The sequence below is a fragment of the Notolepis coatsorum genome (genome assembly GCF_963971535.1).
Source record: "Notolepis coatsorum genome assembly, chromosome: 16".
Taxonomy (NCBI): domain Eukaryota; kingdom Metazoa; phylum Chordata; class Actinopteri; order Aulopiformes; family Paralepididae; genus Notolepis; species Notolepis coatsorum.
The window spans coordinates 67,100,483-67,124,138 of record NC_140180.1 but is presented as its reverse complement, the minus strand read 5'-3'; the positions used below and the strand labels follow the sequence as shown (position 1 = coordinate 67,124,138).

The 23,656-nt window shown below is 44.0% G+C and overlaps 2 protein-coding genes across 2 annotated transcripts in view; both read left to right on the top strand.

Annotated features, from left to right (window-relative positions):
- The window catches only part of LOC311242999 (uncharacterized protein), a gene marked incomplete at its 3' end in the record, with an annotated part of 137,006 nt that extends 135,040 nt beyond the window's left edge, over positions 1–1,966 (top strand). Inside the window, exons 13-14 of the mRNA XM_084332061.1 lie at positions 1,587–1,831; positions 1,945–1,966. Coding sequence (XP_084188187.1) covers positions 1,587–1,831; positions 1,945–1,966 — 267 coding nt within the window. The remainder of the gene's footprint in view (positions 1–1,586; positions 1,832–1,944) is intronic.
- LOC311242298 (uncharacterized protein) lies at positions 1,826–23,203 on the top strand. Its single transcript, XM_084331238.1, has 6 exons — positions 1,826–2,510; positions 4,410–4,768; positions 9,826–9,925; positions 16,006–16,588; positions 18,559–18,690; positions 19,855–23,203. Exons 1-5 carry the CDS (start codon positions 1,980–1,982, stop codon positions 18,675–18,677), a joined length of 1,692 nt encoding a protein of 563 aa, XP_084187364.1. The 5' UTR covers positions 1,826–1,979; the 3' UTR covers positions 18,678–18,690; positions 19,855–23,203.
- The last annotated feature ends 453 nt before the right edge of the window (positions 23,204–23,656 follow it).

Below are 23,656 nucleotides of genomic sequence, written 5' to 3'. Positions count from 1 at the left end.
CACTTTAAGTCAGCATCACTGCTAGAGTTCTACTCTGCTCTCAAGGAGGAGAACTTTCCAAACATGAGGAGACATGCTCAGAAGATGTTGGTTCTCTTTGGATCCACCTACATATGTGAACAGACATTCTCAGTCATGACGTTTACCAAGTCCAGGTACAGATCCTCTCTCACTGATGAACATCTCGCAGCTGTGCTTCGCATCTCCACCTCAGACATGCAACCTGACTTTGATGGACTTGTTAAAGCTCAACAGAGACTGGATTTCTCACACTGAATGAAAAAAAATACCTGAAGAACACTAAAATGTGGAAATATAACAAGTGAAATGGGACACTTGATCTTTTCTTTTCTTTTTTTGCACAGTTCTGAAAACATTAAATGTTTAATATAGGCATGTAAAGTAAAAAAGGCTACAAAACTGGGACACTTTTCTTTACACAGTTCAGTGACATGTCTTGTTTATTTTTGCTATAAGATGATGTGATGTCTTTAGAAAGCTAAGAAAATCCTTGTTTCAAAATGTTATTAATGTTTCACATTTTGTTTATCATTTTGGAAATAAATTCTATTTGAATAAATGATATTTTTGAAAGCTAACCTCACCCTTTAATTGCTAAATAATAACATACACTCTTACCAGGGGTCAAAACAATGCCATTTACTGCTTTTTATATAGAAATAAAATGTATATTATGCATAATTGAGTTTGGAATTTTGGCCCGGCCCTCCAACATATTTTCAGTTGCTCATTCGGCCCCCTGGGAAAAATAATTGCCCACCCCTGGTTTATAGTCAGTCAGGACAGTAGGCTCTACAAGTAGGCTCCCTTAAAACGCTAACGCTATTAAAAAAAAATACAGTGGAGGTTAAAATAAGAATAGACTTGGCCTGAAAAAAGTTCAGTCAGGAGATATTTTTTTGCTTTAATCCCTGCATTATATTTTTTGTCAGGGGAGTGCCATGGTTTCTCCATAGAGCTCCATTATATTTTTAGTCAGGGGAGTGCCACGGTTTCTCCATAGAGCCCTGTTGTACTTTTTTGCGCCCCAGCTCAATGCAACACATTGGGCTAGATCCACAAAGAATGGATTGCACTGTGCAAGTTGCACCCTTACTTACAATTCATTATGAATTGAAAATGCGGGACCCTGATGTAAACGAGACGAAAGTCTTTCTCTGGTCTGCAACCCCTCTGTTAATAACCTTTTCATTCAATCAATCAATCTGCGCAGTGATTGATTGAATGAAAATGTTATTAACAGATTGCAGAATGGGTACAATACAGTAAGGCTCAATACACACAATTGTTAAGGGGATGCAGACCAGAGAAAGACTTTCGTCTTGTTTACATCAGGGTCCCCCATTTTCAATTCATAATGAATTGTAAGTAAGGGTGCAACTTGCACCGTGCAATCCATTCTTTGTGGATCTAGCCCATTGTGTTTACAAACAAGAACACTGTCTATAGGAAAATTCACAAAAAAAGAATGTTAACACTGATTATACGCCTTGTGTGAATGTCACACTCTACAAATTGAGTCACGGCTATTTTCAATCCCTATTTCACTCCCTCTCGTTTCCCAGGTTACGAGTCAGACGCAGCAGCTGACCACAGCCTTCGACAGTCAGAGCCAACACATCACCGATCTGCTGGCTGAAGTGCGGCAGAAGGAAAGCACCCTCCTCAGCCAGGGAGAGGAACTGCAGCGCGCCAGGCAGGAACTAGCCACTCTCTGGGCAGAAAGAAAACAGGAGGAGGAGGAGGAGGAGGAGGAGGAGGAGGAGGAGGAGGAGGAGGAGGAGGAGGAGAAAAGGACAGCGAAAGAGAAGTCAGATGGAGAGCAACCAGAGGAGAGGCAGGAAAAGGAGAACTCTGAGCTCCAAACGAACCCCTCTGAAGGTTTATCTGTCATTTCTCTCTGTACAAGTACACTTGCTAAAGCTGCCAGGACAAACGCATCTGAACCAGAAACCAGGATGGGTCATATTCAAAGACCACCAGCTAATACTACCATCAGCCTGAAGGCTCCTGGTGAACAAACACACCACTCCGCAGCAGCTCTGTCTCCAGGCTCCTTTATAGACTTCAAAGAGGTTCAAACCGGCCAAATCTCTGCCTGTCCAGAGATAACCTCAAACCCTGCGTCCACCACCACCACACACCAAGACACGAGTGAACAGAGACAAGATGGTGGAACAGTAGACTTGTCTTCTGTAGAACTCCTCTCTCTCAAACAGGAGAATCAGCAGCTGAGTGAAAGACTGGAAGCTACAGAGTCAGTTTGCAAGCTGGCACTACGGCCTGTAGGCGCGGAGGATCACACGGACTCAACCGAGCAGACCGTTGATCGGGGAAGCGATGAAACTCTGGGGCGGCAGTTGACACCGCAGGACGGAGGGAGGGGAAAACGTGAAGGAAAAGGTGGAGAACCAGGAGAGAGGGGGATGGGGGCCCGAGGGGAATCGGGTGCTGTCGCTCAGCCTCAGGTTGGCCACCTGGAGACACAGGTGGGTTCTTAACTCATAGATCTAGATTGAACCAAAAATATAAACGTCATAATTTCCCTTTATTTACCTAGGGTAGAGTTGCTGAGCACGTATGCAACACCCCTGCTTCACACTCGCACAGTTCCAGACATTCACACCTGGGAGCTGCCCAGTACAACCACAGTCTGACACTGTTGACCACTAGGAGCTGCCCAGTACAACCACAGTCTGACACTGTTGACCACTAGGAGCTGCCCAGTACAACCACAGTCTGACACTGTTGACCACTAGGAGCTGCCCAGTACAACCACAGTCCGACACTGTTGACCACTAGGAGCTGCCCAGTACAACCACAGTCTGACACTGTTGACCACTAGGAGCTGCCCAGTACAACCACAGTCTGACACTGTTGACCACTAGGAGCTGCCCAGTACAACCACAGTCTGACACTGTTGACCACTGGGAGCTGCCCAGTACAACCACAGTCTGACACTGTTGACCACTGGGAGCTGCCCAGTACAACCACAGTCTGACACTGTTGACCACTGGGAGCTGCCCAGTACAACCACAGTCTGACACTGTTGACCACTAGGAGCTGCCCAGTACAACCACAGTCTGACTGAGCAGCTTCACTGGATGCATTCTGGGTTTACGTGCCTTGCTTAACACTTTCAGTGCCAACAACGAGATTTCTCGTTAGTTCATGCCAACCGTTGAGTGCCAGCCGACGAGAGATCTCGTTTTTAATCGTTTTCTTTTTTATTAGCGATTTCCATTCATATTTCATCAATCTAGCCTCCCGTTACCACTGGAACTCTCTCTGAGCTCCATTGGGAAAATACCGCCCCCTATCGTCTCTACGTGTGGTACTGCACCCCATTGGATTGAATGAAACGCATGAAGAAGAAAAAATCCTGCTTCCACATTTGACTTCTCAGGCATGTAACTCGACCCGATCGGATTCATTGTGGACCATCAGAACAATGTGGAATCTGTGTTTCGACCACCCAGCGTTGGATCAATAAACGCGATCGATATTTGGAATGGCGATCAGGAATTGGAATAATCTTTTTGGAGAACATCTGATCTGAGGTAAGGAATCTATTTGACCAGTCTTGGGATAATCAGAGCTTTTTTCACAGAGATATCAACGTGGGCCCTGTGTGTGCGTGTGTGTGTGTGTGTGCTGATCAGGAAATGGATAATCGATTTTTCAGCACGCTTCTATAGCGTGCATAAGTACACATATACTATCGATAATCTAGCGTTTATTTGAAAACGATTCATAAATAGGCCGAAAAATTACAACGTTTTTTGTGTATTCCAGTATATTCCAGTAAAGGGCGATTATCACAGAATCTTCTGAAATTTTCTGGAAATTTCATAAAACAAGCGTTTTTCAAAATGGTATAAAACGGAAATTAACCGATAAAAAAAAATCCATTTGCAAACAAGTCATTGATAAGCGACGGCCATATTATACACATAGCCATAATTTAAGATATAGTTTATGCGTTCGCAAATATGAGAGCTCTATCATTGAAGTGGGCGTTGGCACGCAACAGGGTTCCGGGGCACCGGACCCGTGGCACGGAAAGTGTTAAGGGCAGTGGAGGATGTTGTTGGAGGGGGTAGCAAGTACATTCACTTCCCTCCACCCAGACCTCTGCCGGTCCGGGTATCAAACTGGCGACCCTCTGGTCACAAGCCCATTTCTTTAACCTTTAGGCCACTGCTGCCCTCGTCTATCATCTATATCTTTCATCATTTTATCATTGAGAAATGTAGTTCTTGTTTTTCGCATGTATAATATACACAGATATCTGACTTGGATTGTGCATGCATCCAAAATTCCATAATTGTTTTATAAGGATATTTTGTTTTTATTCCATCTTTCCTGTTTCCTCTCCTCTTGTCCAGGTGGTGGCGCTGCAGGCTGAGCTTCAGGCTCTCAGTGAGGAGAACCAGAGGCAGGCTGAGGAGCTGGTTGTATGGAGACTCGCCTCCCAGTCTGCCCTGACCTTTGACCCTCTTACCCTAACCCAGACTGACGGGCAGTCTGATATCAAAGACATGACCCATCACCAGACTAATAAGGTGTCCCATGACCTGGGACCAGAGACCCAGACATCCCAACCACAGGCACCTTCACTGGGCATTGAGGAGCCGACAGCTTGGGGTGTCAGTCAGAGCCCCGGGACCATGACAGTGATCAGAGAGGATGAACTGCTCCTCTCCTGCTCCTCCAACAGACTCTATGGGCGCACCCTAACCTCCAGGTAGCACTCTAACCTCCATGTAGCACCTTAACCTCCATGTAGCACCCTAACCTCCAGGTAGCACCCTAACCTCCATGTAGCACCCTAACCTCCAGGTAGCACCCTAACCTCCAGGTAGCACTCTAACCTCCAGGTAGCACCCTAACCTCCAGGTAGCACCCTAACCGCCATGTAGCACTCTAACCTCCAGGTAGCACTCTAACCTCCATGTAGCACCCTAACCTCCAGGTAGCACCCTAACCTCCAGGTAGCACTCTAACCTCCATGTAGCACCTTAACCTCCAGGTAGCACTCTAACCTCCATGTAGCACCCTACAGAAGAAAACAACATCTTAGAAGAATTTCAGTCAGGATTCAGAAAATATCATAGCACTGAAACTGCCCTCACCAAAATAATCAGTGACCTCAGACTAAACTCTGACGAGAATAAGATCTCCATCCTTATCCTGTTAGATCTCAGTGCAGCATTTGATACAATCGATCACGATATTCTAATCGATCGTCTTGAAAACCATGTCGGTTTCTCAGAACATGTGCTGGGCTGGTTTAAAACATACATCAGAGGGAGGAAGTTCTATGTTAAACTAGGAGATCACATGTCTGATATATACGACAACAACTATGGAGTTGCACAAGGGAGTTGCTTAGGTCCTTTACTCTTCTCCCTTTACATGTTACCGCTGGGTGATATCATCAGAGAACATAATGTAGATTTCCATAGCTATGCGGATGATACACAACTGTACATATCTGCTGAACCAAATGATACAGCGATTAGCTCCATTACAGACTGCTTACTGGCAATAAATAAATGGATGAGTAAGAACTTCCTGAAACTAAACGAGAACAAAACTGAAATTCTAATTATCGGCTCCAAAACTAAAAAAGAAACATTAATAAAGAACCTGGGGGGACTAACCCCTTGGATCAAATCTGAGGTCACTAGTCTTGGGGTTATCATAGATTCAGAACTGAACTTCAATTCTCATATTAGCAAAGTGACGAAAACATCGTTCTTCCATCTCAGAAATATAGCAAAAGTACGACCATTTATTAATCAGAACGATGCTGAGAAGCTAATTCATGCATTCATATCTAGCCGGTTAGACTACTGTAATGCACTTTTCACAGGTCTCCCTAAGAAAACCACAGAGAGGCTTCAGCTAATCCAAAACTCTGCAGCCCGACTAACTAGAACCAAAAGGAGAGAGCACATTAGTCCAGTCTTAGCTGCTTTACACTGGCTTCCTGTAACATTTAGAATTGACTTTAAGGTCCTTCTCCTTACATACAAAGCTCTAAATGGACAGGGACCTAGCTACATCGCCAACACTCTAATAAATTACACACCAGCAAGAACACTGCGATCATCAGCTGCTGGACTACTAGAGGCTCCCAGAAGCAGTCAAAAGAGGATCGGTAATGCAGCCTTTATCAACTATGCCCCAAAACTATGGAACAAACTACCCCAAAACATCAGGGAAGCCAACTCGCTAGACATCTTTAAAAGACAGCTTAAAACCTATCTCTTTGCTCAGGCATTTCACTGATAGATATCTGCTACCACCTAGTGGCAAGAGGAAACATCAGGGATATCCTGACACAACTTGTATTTACCTGCACTATTCTTACCCTGCCTACTCTTATACACTGCCTATCAAATTCATGTGTCGGTTATTGCACTTTTTACTTCTTACTGATGACTATTTTTAAACTGAATCATTTTAAACAATTTTTATTATTTGCTAGATCCAAATGTGAAACACTGTGATTATTTGTATTACTGAATAGAGAGCCTATTAGGATGCTAGATCCTAATGTGAAACACTGTGATTTGCCATACCTTGCTATGCTCGCTCATGCCTGTATTTTTTATGTCCGTTCTATTTTATAATTTTTTTACTTTTTAAACTGAATCATTTTAAACTATTTTTACTATTTGTGTTACTGAAAACTGTAAGCGGAGAGCCTATTGGGATGCTAGATCCTAATGTGAAACACTGTGATTCTACCTGTCTATCTTTTTATGCTCGCTTATGCCTGTATTTTTTACTGTTGTGAAGCACTTTGAACTGCAACCTCTGTATGAAAAGTGCTATAGAAATAAAGTTATTATTATGTAGCACCCTAACCTCCAGGTAGCACCCTAACCTCCAGGTAGCACTCTAGTCTCCATGTAGCACCCTAACCTCCAGGTAGCACCCTAACCTCCAGGTAGCACTCTAGTCTCCATGTAGCACCCTAACCTCCATGTAGCACCCTAACCTCCAGGTAGCACCCTAACCTCCAGGTAGCACCCTAACCTCCAGGTAGCACCCTAACCTCCAGGTAGCACCCTAACCTCCATGTAGCACTCTAACCTCCAGGTAGCACTCTAGTCTCCAGGTAGCACCCTAACCTCCATGTAGCACCCTAACCTCCATGTAGCACCCTAACCTCCATGTAGCACCCTAACCTCCATGTAGCACCCTAACCTCCATGTAGCACCCTAACCTCCATGTAGCACCCTAACCTCCATGTAGCACCCTAACCTCCATGTAGCACCCTAACCTCCATGTAGCACCCTAACCTCCAGGTAGCACTCTAGTCTCCATGTAGCACCCTAACCTCCATGTAGCACCCTAACCTCCATGTAGCACCCTAACCTCCATGTAGCACCCTAACCTCCAGGTAGCACCCTAACCTCCAGGTAGCACTCTAACCTCCAGGTAGCACCCTAACCTCCAGGTAGCACCCTAACCTCCATGTAGCACCCTATCCTCCAGGTAGCACCCTAACCTCCATGTAGCACCCTAACCTCCATGTAGCACCCTAACCTCCATGTAGCACCCTACCCTCCATGTAGCACCCTAACCTCCATGTAGCACTCTAGTCTCCATGTAGCACCCTAACCTCCATTTAGCACCCTAACCTCCATGTAGCACCCTAACCTCCATGTAGCACTCTAACCTCCAGGTAGCACCCTAACCTCCATGTAGCACCCTAACCTCCATGTAGCACCCTAACCTCCATGTAGCACCCTAGCCTCCATGTAGCACCCTAACCTCCATGTAGCACCCTAACCTCCAGGTAGCACCCTAACCTCCAGGTAGCACCCTAACCTCCATGTAGCACCCTAACCTCCATGTAGCACCCTAACCTCCAGGTAGCACCCTAACCTCCAGGTAGCACCCTAACCTCCATGTAGCACCCTAACCTCCAGGTAGCACCCTAACCTCCAGGTAGCACCCTAACCTCCATGTAGCACCCTAACCTCCATGTAGCACCCTAACCTCCAGGTAGCACCCTAACCTCCATGTAGCACCCTAACCTCCATGTAGCACCCTAACCTCCATGTAGCACCCTAACCTCCATGTAGCACCCTAACCTCCATGTAGCACCCTAACCTCCATGTAGCACCCTAACCTCCATGTAGCACCCTAACCTCCAGGTAGCACCCTAACCTCCATGTAGCACCCTAACCTCCAGGTAGCACCCTAACCTCCAGGTAGCACCCTAACCTCCAGGTAGCACCCTAACCTCCAGGTAGCACTCTAGTGTCCATGTAGCACCCTAACCTCCAGGTAGCACCCTAACCTCCAGGTAGCACTCTAGTCTCCATGTAGCACCCTAACCTCCATGTAGCACCCTAACCTCCATGTAGCACCCTAACCTCCATGTAGCACTCTAGCCTCCATGTAGCACTCTAACCTCCATGTAGCACCCTAACCTCCATGTAGCACTCTAGCCTCCATGTAGCACTCTAACCTCCATGTAGCACCCTAACCTCCAGGTAGCACCCTAACCTCCAGGTAGCACCCTAACCTCCAGGTAGCACCCTAACCTCCAGGTAGCACCCTAACCTCCATGTAGCACTCTAGTCTCCATGTAGCACTCTAACCTCCATGTAGCACTCTAGCCTCCATGTAGCACTCTAGCCTCCATGTAGCACCCTAACCTCCATGTAGCACTCTAGCCTCCATGTAGCACTCTAGTCTCCATGTAGCACTCTAGTCTCCATGTAGCACTCTAGTCTCCATGTAGCACTCTAGTCTCCATGTAGCACTCTAGCCTCCATGTAGCACCCTAACCTCCATGTAGCACTCTAGCCTCCATGTAGCACCCTAACCTCCAGGTAGCACTCCCTAACACCAGCTAAATGCTGGTAAATTGTGTCTATAGCTGGTAGGGCTAGTGCACAGTAGGGCTAGTGCAGTAAACAGAAAAGTGCATCAATAAAAATGTAAATGCATCAGTCAGGACACAGGAATGAAGATGAGGAGATGTAAATTCTTGCTGATAGGCATCTAAATTGTCCAAGCCTTTTGTACAATAATTAAAGTGACTTTATGAACCTAGCAGGCATTGCAGCTGGTGGATGAAAAGCTTTCACCGAACCCTGGTTAATTTCATTGGATAGTCTGGTTGGTCAGCGTGGTGTTAAAGCTCAATTCGGACCAAACAACCAAACTCTGGTCCACCTGAAAACATGGGTCTCTAGACGGTGGTACATAATTAATTACTGACAGTGAATCATATCACATCATCGTGTTTCATAACATTTGTGCAAGCCAAGGTGGAGATCATATTATTATTTTTTGTCCACATACTGTATATAAGCTCCCGTTTGCCAAAAAGGTTTTAAATAAAATTGTATAGTGACATGGATGACTAGATCAGGATATGTGTTGCCATATTAGATTGAGAAACCATCTTACCTCTTCATAATTATTCTTGCACATTCTGGCAACCCAGGGTAAATGTAATCAAAACCAGAATCGAGCATAAATGTGGTGTTGCTCCAATATTTCTGAGACCGTGTTGGTGAGTTTCACTCAGATATTCTGTCCAATAGACGAACGACCGCTTCAACCGCGTAACATTGGTTTACAATGTTTGGTGCGCTTGACGATGTGCAGTGTGAAAGCTAACCGAACAAAAGGAAACATGGAACAATGTTGCAACGTCACCTCCGAATCCATACTATAGGTGTGAAAGCGCCCTTAATGACGGCTACTGTAACTCGTTCTTTCTCTGCTTTTCAATCAATTCTTTCCTTTTTTTTGTTCCACCAACAGTCTACAGCACAGCAACTGTCCTGAAGCGAAGAGTCTCCAGCCTTCCAAGAGGACCTCAGCACCTCCAGATCACATCCAGGAGATCACTACTTATAACAAAGTAATTCCTCTCTTACTTCTCCTTCAATCACTATACTATCTTTGTAACCGATTTGTCATAATACAAGTGTTGTCCATTACCCACCATTTGAGATGTATATATGTGTGTGTATATACACATCTCACTAATTGAGCATATATTCTTGTAGATGTCAAACGGATTTATTTAAAACATGTCTAATCGATTTTACAAAAACAGAAATGCTAACAAACCTTTTCACACACTGCTAGAGACTTCACATCTGTTTCTTTTCTAGCTTCACTGCTAGAGATTTCACATCTGTTTCTTTTCTAGCTTCACTGCTAGAGATTTCACATGTTTCTTTTCTAGCTTCACTGCTAGAGATACTTCACATCTGTTTCTTTCTAGCTTAACACTTTCAGTGCCAGCAGGGGGCGCACGATTTAGTGCTTGAATGCTCACCATCCACTTCAATGTTAGCGTTAATAACGCCTAATCTTTTTTGTATTTTATTTTTTATTATTTTTTAAACAAACACATATACAAACATGACAACACACGATAAGATATACAAGCATTAGTTGCCAGTGCACATCCAATGAAATCACATTTTAGTTAATTGTCTTATATAGGATATACCCCTAATACCTGTTATCTAAAAACCTACACACATATGCTCCAGCTCGAACCCCCCCCTCCCGGACCCCTCCTTGGATAGTACCTCCATTATCCCTCGCTCCTAACCAGACACTACCATTATAAGCTAGCTTTTATTCTCTCCACCACTTCTAACCACATTGACATTTTGGATTCATTGAGACCCAGAATTCTTGCTGTAGATATTTCTTGATAAATCACATCGAGATATGTAAGAAACCAAACTTTCCGGCACATTTTTTTTCCGGTTGAAACCAGCGTGATGCGATCAGCTTTTTAGCTACTGTGATACCCGATAAAACCAATCTCTTTAGCTGTGGATTTACTGCAAACTCAAAAACATCATTCAATAGTAATACAGAGGGGTGTACAGGTATATTCCAAGATACGAGTTTTGATAATTGTTGGGTCACATCTTTCCAGAATGTCTTAACTGGTGGGCAGTCCCAATACATGTGCATAAATGTCCCTTCGTCCCCATTTGTACATTGGGAGCATTTGGAGTCTTGTTTAAGACCCATTCTGTTCAGTCTTATAGGAGTCAAGTATGTCCTGTGAATATAGTTAAGATTGATTTGTTGATGGTCCGGGTTCCTTGATGTAAGTCGGACATTTGCCCAGGCTCCTTGCCAATCAAAGTCACTTTCCAGGTCTGTTATATCCCTCCTCCAGGCAGAGTCTAGTTGGAGGGTTTCATACGAGGACGTTAGTAATTGATGATAAAAATCTGAAACAAAACCTCTCGATGTCTCTCTTTCATAGAAGAATTTGTGGTATCTGTGGTGTTCAATTGGTATGTCTAATAACGCCTAATCTATGTTTTAAATTATGGCTATGTGTCTAATCTGCCCGTCGCTTATCAATGACTCGTTTTCCAGTCAACATTTGTCGAAGCGGATTGTTTTTTTATCGGTTCATTTTCATTTTATAGCATTTTGAAAAGCCCTCGTTTTCAAGGAAAATAAAAAGATTCCATGATAGACGTTTACTGGAATATTCTAGAATACACAAAAACGTTGTCATTTTTCGGCCTATTTATGAATAGTTTTCAAATAAACGCTAGATTATTGGTAGTATATGTGTACGTATGCACGCTGGGGCCGCGAGCTGAAAATCGATTCTCTTAGTTCCTCATCAGCGATCGCGCACACAGACACATCACACATAGGGGACACGTTGATATCTCAGCGAATACAACTCTGATTATCCCAAGACTGGTCAAATAGATTCCTTACCTCAGATCAGATGTTTTCCAAAAAGATCATTCCAATTCCTGATCGCCATTCCAAAAATCGATCACTTACTGTCTACTATCGATTGGCTACTGTGAATATATATTCCAGGCTGATTCCCGTCCCGCGATCACTTCCATGTTCATCAGACGGCTTGCCAGCTCAGCGAGCCAGCTGGCCCCGCCTCTACATATCACTGATCCCAGGTCAGTCTAAGCGACTGACGTGCAGTTACTCAGGGATAGACGATAGGGGGCGCTTTTTTCCATTCTGAGCTGCTGATGGGGCTGGTGTACCAACGGGAGACTCGGTTGATGAAATATGAATTCAGATCGGTAATATAAAAATAAAACGATAATTGGCATCGTGGGCATTCGGGGGGGGGGGGGGGCTGATAAAACGTCATATGATTTGATGGGCACTGAAAGTGTTAACACACTGTTAGAGAGACTTCTGTTTCTTTAAGAAATGTTGTCCGTAGAAAGGTTTGATATTCTGTGCACGGAACACCTTTTTATTATTATTATTTCTTTTCTTATCCGTTTGTTTCATTTAACTCATTGACCGCCGGGGATTAGCCTCATCCTGTTGTAGCTACCGCCACTGCTGTAAACGATGGGAGTCGCTCACCTTGTTTGCAGGGCTATAACTATTTAAATATTATAGCATTAGCTATGGATGCAATACTATGGCCCATTTGACATCGAGTATCTATCATTCAAGATGTGAAAAAGAAATATTTTTTCCATCCACACATTCCCGTTTTATACTGTGGTGAATTTTAGAGCGTGGTCTAGGGTAATTCCCAAAAGGCTACGTAATAGCCTTTAGCGTGTATTCTACTAAAAGCGTTCTAGTTTCTTCCCTGGACTAGCTACTGTTCTCAAATCAAGTCTAGATTATCGGTATTATGTTTCATCATGAATGCGTGAAAGGGGGGGGTGGGGGTTCGTTTTTTGATGCTCTGATCGTCACCAACGTAATACGTTACACACACAAATTACACGCACACGCTCCGATCGCAATGAAGGAATTTTTGGATCAACGCAAGATTGATACCATATTTGCTTCCGGCTTGGCCGGCCGTCATACTGGCTCGATTGGCAGAGTCAGCGGGAGGGAAGCCGGTGGGTGGGTCTGGGTCGTTGTGGACAGCGACTCCTACAGTTTGGTCGGGGCACCTGCACAGCGAGGAAAGGATCTAAGAGAGGTAGTGTGACCTTCCACACGTTACACTCTCTCAGTGAGAGTCCGCGCTGCCAGGTGAAAAGAAGTGGTGGGCTGGGTACACATGTGTCGGGGGAAGCATGTGATAGTCTCCGCCCTCCCAGACCGACGGTAGGGGGTAGAGTGCGCAACGACCAGGAAGGGGATTGGGAATTGGCATAACAACTAACATTGGGAGGGGAGAAAAACGGAAAAAGAAGGGGGAAAAAGATAATAATAAAAAGAAAAGAAAATATTGATACCATATAGCCCTTACCTTGACTAGGATCTGCCCCAAAAAGAATATTCCAATTATCTGATCGCCATTCCAAGTATTGATGTCGATCGTGTTGCCAACATAATCCACAAAAGAACATGAACCCGGGAGCGCTTGATTCTCCTCGATGCATGCGTTATAACTAGTGCTGTCAATCGATTAAAATATTTAATCTGATTAATCGCATGATTGTCCATAGTTAACTCGTGATTAATCTCAAATTAATCGCATTTTTTTTTAAATATATATTTTTTTATCTACCTTAAACTGCTCTTTTTCAAGTTCCAAGTTTTAATACTCTTATCAACATGAGTCAACAAATGCTTGCTTTATGCAGCCATTTAACACGAAAGGATGACCCTCATGCATTGCAAATTTGCATCAAATTCAAAACAGAGTGATGCACAAAATAACTTAAAAGAAAATAATAATTTAAAACAATGAATAAAGTGTGCATGAAATAATAGGGGAAAGAAAATGTTAGGAACTTGTTACATTCACCCACACAAGGGCTGAGGACTCACACTTCCGCCCCCCTTCTCTCACACACCCAGCTCTCTTTCTCTCTTGCCCCTTCCTCATCTCTCTCACCCCTCTCTCTCTCACTCACTCACTCACTCACTCACTCACTCACTCACTCACTCACTCACTCACTCACTCACTCACTCACTCACTCACTCACACACTCACACACTCTCTCTCACTCACACACACTTTGAGTCAGAAACAAACATAGTATCAATGAGAGTATCAATAATACACCTGAGTGAAGTCTAGTAAAAGTTACCGTAATTTTCGGACTATAAGGCGCACCTGAATATAAGCCACAGCAGCTAAATTGAATGATGTGTACATATATAAGCCGCACTGGACTATAAGCCGCATGTGTTTTAATGTTTAATTACCATATGTAAGGGTAAGCTTTTCCTGCTGGAGCCCGCCGCTTAAAGTTGGGGGGAGCGGACCGGCCATAGAGCCCATAGAGTTAAAGGTGGTGGACTGTAACCTGTAAAATCCATAGATTTAGGAGGTCCCCTAGTGGCCATTAGCTGTAAAAATCCATAGATTAGCCGCACCGTTATATAAGCCGCAGGGTCGAAAAATGGGGAAGCTTATAGTCCGAAAATTCCGGTAGTTAATCGTGAGTTAAAAAAAATAGTGGCGTTAATAGAATCGGGCGTTAACGCGTTAATACCGCGTTAACTTTGACAGCCTTAGTTATAACAGCTTGTCCTGCCCGACAAGGAAGTCTCCGCCCGGAGACTTTAGATCGACACACACGCCAAGCCACATAGTTTCAAAGGAAGTGCAATAGCGGCCGCAAGGTGGCAGGCGGCGGTATTGGACTTTTGCGATTCCAGACCCATTCCCAATGATAACACAGGGCTCCCTGGATGGATTATAAATGGAAATATCGAATAAAAGAAATAACGATCCAGAAACGTGTTAACACGTGATTGGCACTCAACGGTTGCGTGTCAGAAACGTGTTTATCAGTGAATGGCACTGAAAGTGTTAAAGGTGCTATAGATACAGTTTTTATGTAGAGTAACCATTTGTTACTTGAGCTTTTAGAAAGATGCAGAATAAAAGTGTTGCTTCTCCCCCCAAAAAGTGTTGATTTAATGAATTTATAATAAAAAATTCTTTGGCGGGTCCAGAATGGATGTTGTGTGCATGTATCCCCTCCATACATGCTGGTGCTCTAGTGCGACATCTAGTGGCTGAATGTTATCTATTAGGGGTGTAACAGTACACAAAAACCACGGTACGGTACGTACAGGGCTTGACGTTGACACCTGCCCAGGGCTAGTGAAAATGCTGAGTGGCTAGTGACTTTGGAAAACCACTAGCCACAGTGGCTAGTGAGCCAAAAAGTTAACGTCAAGCCCTGCATAGGTGTCAATGATAATGTTCACGGCGTTTGGAGCAATAATATAATTGCTAGGTTCAACACAGCCAAGGCATAGGTGTGTCAATGATAATGTTCACGGCGTTTGGAGCAACAATGTAATTGCTAGGTTCAACACAACTCTTCCACATCTACACCCTCCATCTTGTCCCAGTCAGCCGTTGCCCCAACTGGAGCTCCTTTTGCGGCTGAGTCACTGGTCGCAGGCAGTAGTAAACAATGGAGTCAACAGTCAGAAGCACAGTTGTACAGTTGGCGTGTAGCAGTATGATTACAATTATACTGTCCCCAGCAGGGGTTAGTGAAGAAGAAATGACCTATATTTATTACTTTTTGGGTGGGGGTGCGAGTGCAGGGATTTTTGGCTAGTGAAAATGCTGAGTGGCTAGTGACTTTGGAATACCACTAGCCACAGTGGCTAGTGAGCCAAAAAGTTAACGTCAAGCCCTGGGTACGTACCTCGGTTTTGCAGTCAAGGTTCGGTATGGGTTTTCGGTACAGTGGGGGAAAGTTTGGCTTTCCATGTTCCACTCAGGGGTGATGTAGTGTGCAGTAACAAATTGTACTTGTAGGGCTTTCAACTAATATTCTATATTGAAATTAATAATCGACTTGTAAAAAGAAAAATAATTATAATTATATTAGATTGTGAAAAAAAACAGCCCCCAGTGGGCGGTCGTTAGTGGTTAACATACAGTTGTATTCGTTCGGTACACGCCGTTCGGTACGGTTACGGTACAGTACACACTGAAACGGTTGGGTACGGATACGTGTACCTTTACACCCCTATTATCTATAGTACCTTTTTAATTCTAATGCTTCTCTACTCCCTCAGGAGTCTGAAAAGGAGAACATGGAGGCCGGCAACTACATGAAACATTCAAAGACCAAAACAGCACAGCAAAAAGAGAAGAGACCAGCTGAATCTGTGCAACGGGCAGCTGATGAAAACGCCCCCCAGCACATTGCCAAAGATCCCCACACAGGCTCAGGGCCCCAGACCAAAGCAACAGATCGTTATGACGAGAATTCTACAGTGACTAAACCAAACGCTCCCAGAGTGACAAATAAAATAACCACAACCAAAGACTTTTCAGAGAGAGAATGCTGTGGAACAGTGAGGAGCGCCGGGACTCAAACGGAGGAAATAGTTACTTCTGCAGACACAACTAAAGCACCCGAACTCCACCACGCATGCACACAGACTGAGGAAGTTGAGGAGGTTCTGGAGTCTCCGCCAGTCTCCCCGGTCCCGCCGTCCGAGTTCGGAGAGAGGCTGCTGTTTTCTGGTCCTTTTCCCATCCCGGCCGACGCCGCCCGTCTGGCTGAACGCATCCGCCGCAACAGGAGCCAGTTGTCTGCCGCCTTTGATGACACGGTGTACGAACCCTACGGCCTGCCTGAGGTCGTTATGAAAGGTAACTTGTATTTTGTTTGTAAAGCTGTTATTCTGTGCTTGGGGGGATGTTGTGTTTGCTGCTTGGTGTGTCACTCCTTTCCACCACTTGATTATCTATCCCATACCTGTCCTCCACAAATAACTAAAGAACCTAGGATAAACATTATGTATTGTACATGTTGTGTAGTTCATGAATACCTCAGTCCGTTGGTTTGATCTTAGATCTTACCATGTTTACAACAGAAGGAAGCCACCACAGTCTGCTGGTCCTCAGTCTCATGGTCCTACCATCTTACTATGCTTACAACAGAAAGAAGCGTCTAAGCCGCCGCCTACTTTAAAAACATTACCTTGGCCTCAGATAATTTTTCTCAATGCTGGCAAAAGTTATAGATTCAATTTACAAAATGCACACAGACAGAGGTTATCAAGGTTATTTAGTATCGAAAAACTCTGGGAGTCAGACTCTGGGCTGTACTTGGTTGAGTGTTGGACAGACGATGGCAAGGTGTCCCACCAGGACCGTGTGAGACTGGCAGTCTGTGGTGTCGAAAGACTGTTATCTCCAGAGGGTTGGCAGAGATGTGATGGAACAAGAGAGGGAGCAAGAGAGTCTTATCCCCTGTATCTTTTGGGGAGGGACTCCAGGGACATTCTGGATGAAAACACAGACGGGTCATCAGACGTCTTGTGGTTTCAGCCAGAGACCGTCCCTGGAGACTTCATCTAGAGACCGTCCCTGTAGACTTCATCCCGAGACCGTCCCTGTAGACTTCATCCAGAGACCGTCCCTGGAGACCTCATCTAGAGACTGCCCCTGGAGACTTCATCTAGAGACCGTCCCTGTAGACTTCATCCAGAGACCGTCCCTGGAGACTTCATCTAGAGACCGTCCCTGGAGACTTCATCTAGAGACCGCCCCTGGAGACTTCATCTAGAGACCGTCCCTGGAGACTTCATCTAGAGACCGTCCCTGTAGACTTCATCCAGAGACCGTCCCTGGAGACTTCATCTAGAGATCGTCCCTGGAGACTTCATCTAGAGACCGTCCCTCGAGACCTCATCTAGAGACCGCCCCTGGAGACCTCATCTAGAGACCGTCCCTGGAGACCTCATCCAGAGACCGTCCCTGTAGACTTCATCCAGAGACCGTCCCTGGAGACCTCATCCAGAGACCATCCCTGTAGACTTCATCCAGAGACCGTCCCTGGAGACCTCATCCAGAGACCATCCCTCTAGACTTCATCTAGACACCGTCCCTGTAGACTTCATCCAGAGACCGTCCCTGGAGACTTCATCTAGAGACCGTCCCTGGAGACTTCATCCAGAGATCGCCCCTGGAGACTTCATCTAGAGACCGTCCCTGGAGACTTCATCTAGAGACCGTCCCTGGAGACTTCATCGAGAGACCGTCCCTGTAGACTTCATCCAGAGATCGTCCCTGGAGACTTCATCTAGAGACCGTCCCTGTAGACTTCATCTAGAGACCGTCCCTGGAGACTTCATCTAGAGACCGCCCCTGGAGACTTCATCTAGAGACCATCCCTGTAGACTTCATCCAGAGACCGTCCCTGTAGACTTCATCCAGAGACCGCCCCTGGAGACTTCATCTAGAGACCGTCCCTGGAGACTTCATCTAGAGACCGTCCCTGGAGACCTCATCTAGAGACCGTCCCTGGAGACTTCATCTAGAGACCGTCCCTGGAGACTTCATCCAGAGACCGTCCCTGGAGACTTCATCTAGAGACCGTCCCTGGAGACTTCATCTAGAGACCGTCCCTGGAGACCTCATCTAGAGACCGTCCCTGGAGACTTCATCTAGAGACCGTCCCTGTAGACTTCATCTAGAGACCGTCCCTGGAGACTTCATCTAGAGACCGTCCCTGGAGACTTTGCATCCCAAAACGTCATCATAGTTAACAAACAGTGAGAGAGTCTATAGTTAATGTATTTAGTTGATTGTTTAACCCCATGCTGTTTTCTCTGTAGGTTTTGCAGATATCCCCAGTGTTGAGGCCTGCCCCTACATCGTGAGGAGGGGTCTTCTAGGGACGGCTGCCGTGCCCCTCCCCCAGAAGGAGACCAACTTGAGTGAGGAGACGGATTAGAATACAGCTACAGGTAAACTAGCTTAAACTGAATTCATACCTCCAAAAAAGATGTTGGTGGTCAGAAGGAAAAGGACACCGTTTGCTCTCATTCAACTTTTTATACTTTTTCCCCCTCTGTTGCATCTCTTTGAGAAATAGGACATTTGTTCAATCACTGGGTAAATGCGTGTAGATCAGAAATAGAATATGTAATAGAACCATCAATAAATGATCAGATACAGATGTCAACGATGATGTTTTTGTGAATTCCTTTAAAAAGTGGACTTTTGAGATTATACATTCCCAGGACAGAACTTCAGTTCTTAATGGAATATTTTAAAGGACATAATGTGTTACGAACTAGAGTAGCATAGGGGTATGAAGTTTGACAATCCAAGATCTAGCCCTAACATTGAAGTGTAGTATTTATTGAGGATGAGACGAGGAATCGTAACAAAGGGTCTCGTTTTCAATGACCGCATGAAGGAATTATTTTACCAGAATTATCTGGGATGAATGGATTATTTTACCAGAATTATCTTGGATGAATGGATTATTTTACCAGAATTATCTTGGATGAATGGATTATTTCACCAGATTCTGCCCACATGGTCTCCGGCCTGGACCAGCGCTGTCAAGGCCCTCCTGGGCAATGCAGCGGTGGTCAGTAGGATAGGGAGGTCAGGTTTTTTAATAGTTTGGTTGGTCTGGTCACGAAACAAAAAGATTGGTTTCCTAAACAAACAGTTCCATGGGTCGCTCACAACGAGTAGCGTCAGGGTCGTGACTCGTGGGCGAACTCTGTTTGCTCTGTCTGTGTGTCACAACAAGCTCGCTCACAACGAGTAGCGTCAGGGTCGTGGGCGAACTCTGTTTGCTCCGGCTGTGTGTCACAAGCTTGCTCACAACGAGTAGCGTCAGGGTCGTGGGCGAACTCTGTTTGCTCCGTCTGTGCGTCACAAGCTTCAACCACCGTCTGAAACACCAGCTGACCTTTTTATTTGTGATCAGTTCCGGCTTCCAGCCAACACATTTGCACTCAGTTATCAAGCAATGCTTAACCTGTTTTATTTCTCTCAGTGAAAACCAGTTTAGACAATAAGTGACTCAAAGGAAGGAAACTGGAAAGGAAAGTCCTCTCACTCCTAACTGTATCCAGAGACTTTATCCCCGTCCCTTGTGTGTATTTCAACAGATCCAGTGGGAGAGTTGGGACTCCTCTGGTCCTATGTGGAGCCTTACTGCATCGACACCAAAGGGACACTCCAATCACCAGCAACAATGACTCGTCTCCAGCCCTGGTCCAGGCGCCACATCTAGCTCTAGACTAAACACTACAGTGCTGACCTGGCCTGTTGCAATGAGCTGGGAGTAACTACTGTACTGCCAGCCAGCAGCCAACTACTGCTAGATGTTTATCAATCTACTATACCAGCCATTATGGTAGCAACACAGAATCATTCAGATGAATTAATATTATAGAAATCCATTACATTTTTATTAATATTATATATACTGTATTTATTTTTAAGATCCAAAAGCTTTTCAAACGTAATTGTCTAAAGATGGTACGTTGGAATGTTGTGTACTCTTATAGACAATAGAGGTTGGGCTGTCCAAATGACGATGTCGGAATGGACTTTAATATGATTCTTCATCTGAAGGATTCGCTCCTATTCAAAATAAATAGTTTGATTGGTAACTTAGTGAAAGTGGCTGGTGACTTTTGGATGCCACTTTTATCAGTGGACACGTTTTATTTTCTATTAAGTTTTAAAACTTTAAAGAAAAATAAATGTCTGCCTTGTGACACTATGTGTCTAGTGTGTGTGTGAGTGAGAGTGTGATCAGGTAACCAGTATGGAGTAGACTACTTAAAGGGGAACACTACTCAAATGAAAGATTCTAATGTGTTATTTCCATGGCCTAAGACAGTTCAATCAATACTTGAGCTACTTTCTGGCAAATCCAGAAACCAGAAAAGTAATAATAAGATGTGTAATATCATCAAGTATAAAGTCTGGAGCTGCTCCATTGACGATGAACGGGGGAGATGCAGAACGTTGTTTTATTTTTTATATCCAAATGACCTGTATTGCAGTGTTCTCAGTTCTGAAACGGAACATATACAAACTCAGAACATTCCCCTGGATCAAATCTTTCCTAATTCAATGTCTATGGAGCAGCTTCAGACTTTATACTTGATGACATCACAAGTTTGAGTTTTAACACTCTGGTTTATGGATTTTGGCGGGAGTTGCTCATGTTCACTAATATTTCTCTCTTAGACCAGAGGAATAACATGTATGAACTCTGACATTGGGAGCAGTTCCCCTTTAAAACCATTTCTGTCTTGGCTGGATCAACTGTTTGAAGCATGGCTGATTCAGATCTTAAATAACCGTTTAGGGGCCAGTTGTATGGTTGTTTATCTTCTAGCCAGGGGGAGACTTTTCAGTCCATCACAATATCATTATTATACACTCTCACACATGCACATTTAGAGGCAGAGTAGTGGTTAGGAGATTAACAGATTAGGAGATTATTATTAACACTTCTCCAAAGGGACTTTTTACCACCTCCTATAATAGTGCCACAGATTTGACCTACTAAAGTTCTAGCTTCAGTGTTACACATGCTGCCTAGTTATTTGTTTTTTGTTTTTAAGTGTGATTTGTTTTCCAAAGGGTTTGAGGTCAGGAGAAGCCAGTTGTGAAAACTTTACATTTTGTTGTTGTTATTTTTGTGTGGAAACGGCTTATTTATGGACACTTGAATGTGTTTGAATGCAGGACAGGTGTTTGTGTTTACCAGTATAATTTCATCACCGTTGTCTATATTTGAACCTGTGTTTATGTGCGTTTCCGCACAACTACATAATTCAGATGTCTTTGAACATGTTACTGTTTGTGTGTCTAAGAGACTGATGGAGAAAGAGAGGGAGTGTGTGAGGGAGAGAGAGAGAGAGAGAGGGAGAGGGAAAGCATGTGTATGACTCAACCTAACCTGTGTTGCTTTCCGCTCCATGTATGGTGAAACAGTCTGTCCACTGTTTCTATCACTCTTTCTCTCTCCATCTCTATCTTTTCCCTCTTTGTTAGTCTTTCTCTCAATCTCTCCTTTGACTAACGAGCACTCATACTCAGCTTTTCTCTGAATCTGTTGACAATTAAATGTGTGAAGCTTTATTTTTAAATTGAGTACAAATTATTATAGTATGAGATGTTTTATTTTCTCCCTAGATTTGATCAGATATAATTTATTTGATATAACAATAATTTTTTTGTATTTTCTTTTCTTGTATTGGTGCCGTGTATATATGTACTAAAGTAGCCTTACATGTACAGTGCTTTTGTAGAATGATGATCACTTCATATACTAGTTCATTTGTGTTGTGAATTATTCACAACCACACTTTCTACCGTTTAACCTGCCTTATGGTTCGGAACAGTCTACAACATTTTTACCAGATTTAGTACCAAGTAGCCACGTCCCAAACACATTAGAGTTGGGGTGAAAATGGCATTTCTTAGTTCAAAGAGATGCCAGTAAAAAGGTTTCTGAAGCAAAATAAAAACAGCATTTAGTGTGAAATCCGGTTTATAGTTACTGAAATGTACTTAACCAGCATGCATTTTCATCCATATTATTGTGAAAGAAGCATTTTTTATGATTTAGGTTGAAACTTAACAAGCCATTTAAGTTTGTCTAAAGTGTGGGGTGAATATTAATTTCTCACATTTTATTTGTATTTAGAGCTACCCCCAACATGCCTGCTTACAACACTGAGGACTGTTAACTGGATTGACTTAATGCCATGCCGTTCACTTGTCCAACCAACCCACCCCTTAATTGCCTTTTAAATCTCTGGAACCTGTAGTCTTTTGGCAGCCAGGCTGTTTGAAGGACTCAAACCAGAAGAGCACTGTGAATTCCTTGCTGATAATGGCACCTTTATGTAAATGAACTGTGGTTGACTTGTTTGTGTGTTTTGCAGGTAGAATAAAAGGCTTGATCTTAAATATTAATACATTTTTACTGTTCGTCTCTTCAGCCTCTTGGGTCTGAGTATTCGTATATTGGTGTGTTTTCCATCTCATGGAGATGTTAGCTCTATTTGACTTTGGTTTCAAATAGATAATGTCCACCATTGGAAATAGTTGCACTACACAGTTTCTGTGGAGGCGGATTTGTTTACATTTGCAGGGCCAATTAGTTTACGGTAAACATCTTTTACTATACATATACAGTCATTCTTAGAATTATTCCATTTTATAATTCCCTTATTATCCCAGCTAAATCAACTTTAATGAAAATGAAAGTAAATTTGCACAGATGACCGCTCTGCTGTGAGAACTGTTTTGAGCCTGCTTAGTAGGCTACGTTAGCTAGTTTATTATATAATTTTTTACCTCTGCTTGGGCTATAGGGATTCAGGATGAAGACACCTTGGATCTTTTGGCAGTCAGTTGAGTTTATGTATTAATATGATAGTATGTAACTGCTTAACTGTTCCACAAGAGGGCGCTATAGGCGTAAGGAGACGCGGCTGTTGTGTGGTTGACGTCAGGTAAGAGGGTATAAAAGGGATTGTTCCCTCCCCCTCGATCTCTTCCTCATCTACCTCTCACAGAGAGAGGTCTCATGGTGCATATACTATGTGAAATAAACCACGCCGATTAAAGGCTAAAGAAGGACCTTGTCGTCATGAACCTATTATTGTTGCTCCCCAGGTGACTGTCAACAGGTTATGGGCCCAGATCACGGAAGAGCAAAATAATAAGGGTAGCTAGTTTAGCTGAAAGTATAGTCTAGGTTAGCAGCGGGAGCACCGCGTGGCTAAGGCTAGGCTAACGGGAGCTAAAGCTACGCTACCATCAAAAAGAGGATGGCGACAAGAGGAAGGAGCAAGTGGCCCTCGTTTAACGGAAGGGCAGAAGACTACGAGCTCTGGGAAGAGCGAATGTTGTGCTGCATGCACGGAGTGGGACTGAAGA